We start from the raw sequence: 8,933 nt of genomic DNA, 5'->3' as shown, positions 1-8,933 counted from the left end.
CGTAAATGGTAAAATGGTGATGATGATCGTGAGCGGTGATGAAGATGCCGCTACAGATTACTCCCCCCCCCCCCCGCAGAAATGAAGCCGAAATGAAAAACTATGGGGGCGTATATACAAGGCTGGTGACGCGAGACAGAATGTCCGTGGGCAGTCCAGGTCGTCAACGGTGAAGGACTATCGGGAACCCTTGGGTCTCTGGCGGGCGGTTCTGGGAGAAGCGCAGCGGCCGGAGAACTGGGCGAAAGTACGCTGGGGTCGTGCCCAGGCGGGTCCCACGACGACTTGATGGTGCCTTTCGGTAGCGAACCGGGTGGCGCGAGTCAGCGCGGCTGGCAGAGGTGCCTGCAGATGGAGTTGAGGGCGGGTGCACAGGGGCCGGTGCGGGCGATGTGCGCGAAACAATGCGAAATGGCACAGTGAAGCCACGACGAGCAACCATCGGCGAGTAGCTGCTGCGATGGGTCTTTCCTGTGCGGGCACAGCGCTGACGCGGATGTCGACACAGCGCGCCTGCACAGTGGCCACATGTCAGGTGGGCGGCGTCCTGTGTCAAGGGCTCGGGAGCAAATCTGCGGTGACACCGAGCAGGCGTCACATGTGCGGCTTGCTCTGCCATTGGCGAACCAGCAGGCATGCCGTCCTCAGGCACTTCCGTCATAGTAGCAGCGTCGCGCAAGTGCGGCCGAAGTTGGTAAGGGGCACGAACTTCTGCTGCGGTAGACGTCGAGGGCGACGCTGGTCGCTGCTGACAAGAGGCGCATAGCTTAGAAGTCGGTGAAAAGTCGTGTTCGGGTACCGTCGACGGGGAAACCTCGGCGAGCGAGGGTCGAACAGTGGGCGAGAGGTTGTCCGTGTCAGCTTCCAGTTCGGGCGGCAAGGTAGCCAGCGTGGAAGCCGAGGTCAGGGACGTGTCGTGAGCCGGCGAGGACAGGGACGACGGGCGGATGGCCGGCATGCCTGATGGACCGTCGGCCGAGGACGTCGAAGAAACGCACCTCGTGGCGGACTGGTCGATGGCAGCAGGAACGTCGTCGGGCCCAGGAAGCTCGGGCGTAGGAACCTGAACGTCGTCGGGCTGGTCGTCCGGCGCGGGAACCGCTGCGCTGGTGGCCGGACGAGAGGTTGAAAGAGACGTAGCCGGGGAAGGTAGGTCGTGGTCATGGGAGGGCTGCGAGCCGGGTGGTACCGCTCGCGTTGGCGGAGGGGAAACCCGGAGCTCACGGGTCCCCGGTAGCGGGCGGTACGTCTCGCCATAGCGAGCCAGCACCGCAGCGCAGAGGTCGTCGTATGGCTGCGGGCTGGATGACGACGCGGCGGACAGATGACGCAGCTCAGCTGGGAGGGCGTCAAGCAGGATATCGTGCATCAGTGGCTGTGCGGTGACGCCGTTCACCGCGAGGCAGGCGTCGAGCTGCCAGAACCACGCTCGTGGGTAGGCCGGGTGAAACGGCTGAACTGGAGGGCAGAGTCGCGGTAGCATGGCAGGGGGCCGCTCGGCGAAGGGCGTGTTCTCCGGGTCACCAATTGTAGCGAGAGAGGTAGACGTGACGGCGGCCAACGGCCGGCGTCCAGCCTCCAGGAGCGTGAGCACGTTCCTAACTGCTCGCGCCTCGAGCGCTAGGCATCAGCTGCGCGAGAGGCGCGGCGCGTAAATGGTAAAATGGTGATGATGATCGTGAGCGGTGATGAAGATGCCGCTACATACTCAAGCCAGTCGTCGGCATCCTCGAAAGCAGCTCCATGAAATGTCTTCGGCGTCCTGGTTTGGTTGACGACGAGCTGCGCAGGTGCTTGCACGGTAGCGTTAGGAGGTGTTTCATTCATAGTTCGCGTGCGTTGAGCTAGCAAACCGTGCTGTGGCTGGAGGCCCTGGAGACGACGACTCGTACGTACGTGCACAGGGGTAAGCTCGGTCGGACTATTCGACGGGCTTGCGTCTGGGGTGCGCTCTGGGGAACGTATCATCTACCGTACCCAGCACTTCCACCAGAAAATGTCACCAGGCTAACTGATTGATGGGAGAAGACACAGGGCAAGGATACAAAATAGGAACGTTTTCTTTAGAACAAGGGCGACACCCAAAAGCGCGCGCACACCGATCAACATCATTGTTCTCTTTCAAGAGGCTGGCCACTACGGTTGCCAACCTACCTCGCGTCAATATACAAGTACCGCCATCAAGCGGACACTCCACGAACTAATCATGTACAAGTACCGCCATCTAGCGGACACTCCACGAACTAAACGAGAGGTGCCTACTACATACATCGGGGACGCACGATCCACGGCTTAAGGAGCTTCGCCCCTAAAACGCCAGGCCTGCGCACAAACCGCAGCACAGTCACAGCGAAAGCTGGAAGAGCGGCGTTTCTAGAGCCCGTTGTAAGCTCTCTTGGGGCTACTAATACAAGTACACTAGCGAGGTACCCACTATGCCATAAATCACAATTTTTTGAAGTTGGGAAGCACCTACTGAGCCACTATTCGTCCTTCTGCGGAGAAGCGAGGCACCAGCTACACGTCTGTAAGGCATTATGTGCACTTTGTTGACGCGACCACAGATAACAATGAAGAATTATGGCTCAGCCCTTTGTAATGGGTTGGAAGCTTTAAACGGCCCACCAGTTAGGCAATTTGCATTGTGTGACGCCCGGTCGCTATTTCGCTCTCCCGCCATGCTGTGTAACATACGATGACGTGCGAGAGAGAGGGGGGGGGGGCGAAGAACTTTATTGAGACCCCGAGCATATGGATCCTGCGCTTATGGGCTTCCTTGGCAACCAATACAACTGTACTTGCGAGGAACCCACTACGCTATAAATCACTGTAATTTTTGAGAAGTAGGGAAGCAGGCACTATGCCATTTTTCGTCATTCTACGGATAGCCGTGGTACCTGCGAAACGCATGTAAGGCGTTATGCACACATTGTTGATGCTGTGCCTGATGACGATGAAGAGTTATGGCGGAGCCCTTAGTAATGGGTCGGAAGCATTCAACAACGTACTCGTTGCGCAATTTGCATTGTGTGATGCCTGGTTATAAAATTCGCGTTGATGCGACACTTGGTGCTTATTTTACTCTTCTACCACGCTATATTGCATATGTTAATGTGGTTCCTTCCCGACATGAAGCCTGTATAGGACCTTTTTGCAAAGCAGTTTCAAGCACCGGCATGGCTCAGAGGTTGAACACTGGACTCCCACGCAGGGGGCTCAGGTTCGAACCTCCGTTCAACCCGGAATTTTTTCTTCTTTCATTCTTGTTCTTATTTAGAGCGATAGTGGTTACGGACACCGGCGGCGGCAGCCGACAACTACGGCGCCAAAAACGGCCCCTCAAATGATCTCATAACAGCTTTCGCTGCAAAAAGAGGAACGGCGTTACGCGAAGCAAACCTACTGCATAACGTTCCTAGTACACTGGAGTAGCCACGGCTATTTTTTCGATGATATTTAATTATTTAGTCATAATTATAATTGTAACTCGACAACTACTCCCCTAATTGTCAAAATGTCAATGACGCGTATGCAGGCATGTTCAAATGACATCTAACTGCGGTACTTTCAACAACGTGCTAATTGCGCGCTCATTTTTTCCGCTTGATCAAGAAAGCCTGCGAAATATGAAAAGTGACACGTGACTAGACTGTTGCGCACGTCGGGAACCAGCGCTCTCACAGGCTTCAATGAGGTAGACAGTATCAAGAAAAAATTGCAGAAAGAAAAAAACGCCAGGCCTGCGCGGAAAGCGCAGCACAGTCACAGCGAAAGCTGGAAGAGCGGCATTTCTAGAGCCAGTTGTAAACTCTCTTGGGGCTACTCATACAAGTGCACTAGCAAGGTACCCATTACGCTATAAATCACAATATTTGCGAAGTTGGGAAGCACCTACAACGCCATTATTCATCATTGTGCACAGAAGCGAGGTTCCAGCTACACATATGTAAGGCATTATGCGCACTTTGTTTACGTGACGACTGACGATGATGAGGAATTGTGGCTCAGCCCTTGTAATGGGTTTGAAGCTTTAAACAGCTCACCAGTTACGTAATTCGCATTATGTGACGCCCGGTCGCTATTTCACTCTCCCATCATGCAATATAACATACGTTGACGTGAGAAAGAGAGACAGAGAGAGGAGGAAAGAACTTTATTGAGACCCTGAGGAAATTGATGATGGGCTTATGGGCTTCCTTAGCAACCAATGCAAGTGCACTTGCGAGGAACCCACTACGCTATACCTCATCATAATTTCTGTGGCATAGGGAAACAGCCACTATGCCATTTTTCGTTATTCATCGGAGAGCTGTGGTACCCGCTAAAAACATATAAGGCATTATGCGCACTTTGTGTTGTGCCTTATGACGATGAAGAATTATTCCAGAGCCCCTTGTAATGGGTTGGAAGCATCCAACAGCCCACTCGTGTGGTAGAACACCTGCTTGCCACGCAGACGGCCTGGGTTCGATTCTCACTCGGACCCAACATTTCTATTCTTTATTTTATTTGCAGCTTTTTCGATTTTTCGGTCACGGACAAGATGATGATTTTTCGCTCACAACCAACGGTGCCGGCGCCGACGCCGACGGCGGAATTTCTGCGATACGAGCTCTTTAACGCTATCGCGTTAAAACGGCCGGTGAAATGATCTCATAACAGCTTTCGCTGTAAAAATTGCATCGCCCTATCTGCCACTCCCCGGCCTAAGAAACGCACCGCTTGGTTTTACAAAGTCAGGCCGTAATCAGAACACCTGCTGCGTTATGCCTTAGTTCGATTCCGGCTATCACGCTATCACGTTAAGATTTCCGAACTCTAGATTTACTATGGAGTGATAATCACCTCTAGTGCATACCAGCATACCACAGGCCGTGGTATGCGGGTATGTGCCACGCATGACTGGTGGAAATGATTTCATGACCTACGCGATAGGGAAGTCACCTTACTCATGTCATGACATACGAAATGTGTTCTTCATTCACTCACGTCCTCTTATGCCCATTTGCGTTTAACCAAGGCATTGAGACGACCACGAGAGTGTCAAGACGTAGATAGATAGATAGATAGATAGATAGATAGATAGATAGATAGATAGATAGATAGATAGATAGATAGATAGATAGATAGATAGATAGATAGATAGATAGATAGATAGATTCAAAGTGCATTTGGTTCGCTATGAGGTGATTCGCATTTAATAAGGAGGTGCATTGTTAGCCAGATATTCATATTGCTAAACAGGCGACCCAAGGCGAAAAAGGCATAAAAACAACAAATAGCTACTAGCCCCTTTGTTTACCTTTTCCCTTGTGCTGCGTTTTCAACAATTGGATAAAGCGTGCACTAATTTTTCCAGCCAGATGTCGTGATGAATTGCTTAGTTCACACAAGGTCCGACACGGGCTGCTCGAACGACCATGGTGGTTTGGTAGATAAGATGTGTGCTGGGAAGCACATAGTCTCACTCAAATACCAATGACGCGATAGAGTACCAGGACTCGTGAAAGCACCGTAGCATTACCAAAGCAATAAGTTGAGACATTTTTCCCTGGCACTTCGCTGTTGCGAGGCGCTCTTACGAAGTTCTTGCTGTATGACAGCGTCATACAACCGGGCCTCACCTTACGCTCAAAGCTCAAAGAGAAGCAATACATCGACTGCGATGGAAAAGAAGAAGATTGATTTCGCCTTCGAGTCGTCTTAGGCGAATCTATAAGATTCCCTGTGAGTTTGTTTGCGAACCGGTCTGTGGCTTCTTGAGGCTTCCAGTTCCTTTTGGTTTCAAAACTCGAATTATCTTGGCTTCAGCACATCGGCACATTACGCGTTTGCACTGCGTACTTCGTACATAGGCAGGTTACTGAAGAAGAACTAAGATCTGAATTACAATGAACTACATGGAACTTGGTTTTACCAACTTTGTTTTGTATTTTCGTATATACGGCTACAGTTTACAGTACAATAAAATAACGTTATCAGCTGCCGGCAAATATAAAGAGTACGCTTGTAGCGGTATGGTTCTGTTCGTACTTCTGTGGGCTGCAATAATACGTTCTGGCAGGCTAGTTGGTTCATTGCGATAAACTTTCTTAAACTGCGCGAGAAGACGAAGACACCAAGGAAGATAATATTCAGAACACCACGAGCACCGCGAACGCTCGTGGTGTTCAGAACACCACGAACACCACGAATGCTCGTAGTGTTCTGATTGTTTTCTTATGTGTGTCTTCGTCTTCTCGCGCAATGTAAAAATGTTTGGTGGGCTGAAACGTACAAATTAAGCACTCTTGAGCGTAATGCATGATCGTCAATGAAAATAGTCAATGCAAACACTTTTAATAGAGCGGAACCTAAATATTTCATCGGAATGATCTCTAGCTCAGTGTGGCCTTTTAGAGCAGAGGGCGAACGACTAACAGTACAGCGTACTCTGTGTATAGAACAATTAGTTGGCGAATTAAAATGCGGTGTATTCCACTACAACAAAGGTGTAACCCGTCGTGAAATGCTCCACTTGGACCTTAATGACACACATCCAATCCACAGCCACAACATCTGAAGCGGACATAGGCACTACTATCTTGTAGCCACTACACGAACCAAACTACCTGGTAATAATTTAATGAGGAGTTTACCATGCTGAAGTTCAGTTTCGCTACATTGAAAAGACGTGTTGCTTATTTCAACAGTCGTAAAAGTAGTATGTATATATATATATATATATATATATATATATATATATATATATATATATATATATATATATATATATGTATATATATATAGAGTCTGTCTTCGGTTGCCGTAAAATAATTAGGAAAAGGTATACGCTTCTAAAAAACTGTTTATTTGTCGACGTTTCGATCGGAGACCGATCTTCATCAGGCTGAAATTTACCAGGCTATATATATAGTGATTGTTGAAGGAAGGATGAGACACTTATTTCTGTCTCCCAGTTGGGGACACGGCTCAGTGCCTGTGGAATGGGGAAGTGGGGGTAAAGATGAAGGAAGAAGGTAGAAGGTTCAGCAGCAGGTCGTCATAGTTCCAGCAGAGTAGACGTGGGGGGCAGGAGGACTGTTGAGGTACAGGGCTCACAAGGTCTCTAGACCGGCATCATCAGCAAACTTCAGAAAAGCTCGCAGCGCGGTGGACTGGTATCCAGACGGGAACAGGAGATCGTCAACGGTGGAGTGGGGTAGGCCCTGCATGCGGTAGGACCTCTTCATGGTGTCTCGCGGGCTATCCAGGGCTGGGCAGAAGCACAGGATGTGCTCGAACATCTCAGGGGACCCACATCTGCTACAGTCCGGCGAGGAACAGCGGCCCTTGCTGTACTTGCGTGCAGCAGGCCATGCGCTTCCGGTTCGGAGCCGCAGCAGCAGCCTCAGCTCTCGCCACTGGAATCTGGTCTCCTGTAGTGGCCGGGGAGGGTGACCACTTGCTACTCGTTGGTCCGGGTGGGCCGCCTTGAGCAGGTGCAGCAGCCGTTGACGGGAGAAGTCAGAGGCCGCTATAGCAGTTGTGACTGGAATGTCGATCCGGTGCGCGTCCTTGGCAGCGGCGTCTGCTTCTTCGTTGCCGGCTATCCCAACGTGGCATGGAAGCCAGTGCATCGACAGTCTGACCCCGCAGTCCTTGAGGGCCTGGAGTTTGGCGAGGAGCAGGATCACCGTGATGCCGGCTCGATCGGGCTGCAGCAGGGCCTGTAGAGCTGGGCGGGAGTCCGTGACGATGGCCACCGGCTGTGTAGGGAGGCTGGCGGCAAGATGGTCTGCTGCGAGATTGAGTCCTGCCAGTTCGGCTGCTGTTGAGCTCGCTGGGAACGGAAGGCGGCACTGAAGCCTTACCCCCAGCTCGGGAACCGCGCAGGCAGCGGCAGCAGAAGGAGGACTCTTGTAGACGGAGCCATCCGTGTAGAGCAGCAGGTGGCCACTCAGCTGCTCGTGAATCTTCTCCACTGCGGCCTGCTGGAGTTGACTGGCTGGAGTGCGTCTCTTTGTCAGCTTCCCCAGGCGCAGGCTGATGTCTGGCGGTCGCCGATGTGGAGGTGGAGGCTGGACTGGAGTGGGGGGCTGTGGGACCAGTTCTTGATAGAGTGCCCAGATGCTCCCCATGCGGGAGGTCGGCCGGTCCCTGATGCGCCGCAGCAGAGCCTCTCCGTATGGCGTTCGGTGCAGCCGGTCGACATGCAGCAGGGCCTGGCGCAGCATCAGCAGGGATACTGGCGAGGTCTGTGCTTCTGCCAGTGTGGCAGCCACTGGAGAACAGCGTGGGAGCCCCAGGAACGCCCTGATGGCCGAGCGATGCTGTTTCTCCAGCTGTTCTTTTCGGCGCCATGAGAGCTGGTCCAAGGGCACAGCATACTGGATGACAGCTGTGGCAGTGCCGTGATATAGTTGTAGGGCCAGCTTCCGAGCGCAGCCCCTTCCACGCAGCAGGAGCCTGCTGACCATGGACTGTACCCGCGCCGCCTTGGTTATAGCCGTCTTGACAGCAGGGATCCAGGCCAGGCGGTGGTCTATCCGGAGCCCCAGGTAAGTCACCTCCTTACTCCATGGGATGGGTCGGCCGTTGAGGACCAGCTTCTGCACGCTCCCCCTGGCCGCTGCTCTCGGGTGGACCATCATGGCCACAGTGTTTGTGGGGGACACCTGAAGCCCGATGCCTCTGAAGAAGGAGGCCACCGCGTCCAAGGAGTGTTGGAGGGAACGCCGGATGGCTGGTAGGTGGCGTCTCGGCCCACATGCCCACAGAGCCACGTCGTCGGCATAGATTGATCACTGTGTGGGGTGCGTGTTGTCTACCGGGATGACTGCTGGAAGGGCCGCCAGGACCAGGCTGAAGAGCAGTGGGCTGAGGACAGATCCTTGCGGTACTCCAGTCATCACGCTCCTGGGGCTGCTGGTGGACCGGCCAACCCGTACTCG

The 8,933-nt window shown here is 52.7% G+C and overlaps 1 protein-coding gene across 1 annotated transcript; it reads right to left on the bottom strand.

Annotated features, from left to right (window-relative positions):
• Positions 1–7,097: 7,097 nt before the first annotated feature.
• Positions 7,098–8,630, bottom strand: LOC119391773 (uncharacterized). Its single transcript, XM_037659423.1, has one exon. It carries the CDS (start codon positions 8,628–8,630, stop codon positions 7,098–7,100), a length of 1,533 nt encoding a protein of 510 aa, XP_037515351.1.
• Positions 8,631–8,933: the final 303 nt, after the last annotated feature.

Source organism: Rhipicephalus sanguineus, chromosome 4 (genome assembly GCF_013339695.2).
Source record: "Rhipicephalus sanguineus isolate Rsan-2018 chromosome 4, BIME_Rsan_1.4, whole genome shotgun sequence".
NCBI classification, from domain to species: domain Eukaryota; kingdom Metazoa; phylum Arthropoda; class Arachnida; order Ixodida; family Ixodidae; genus Rhipicephalus; species Rhipicephalus sanguineus.
The sequence above is the reverse complement of the archived record's forward strand: the minus strand, read 5'-3'. Positions and strand labels throughout refer to the sequence as shown.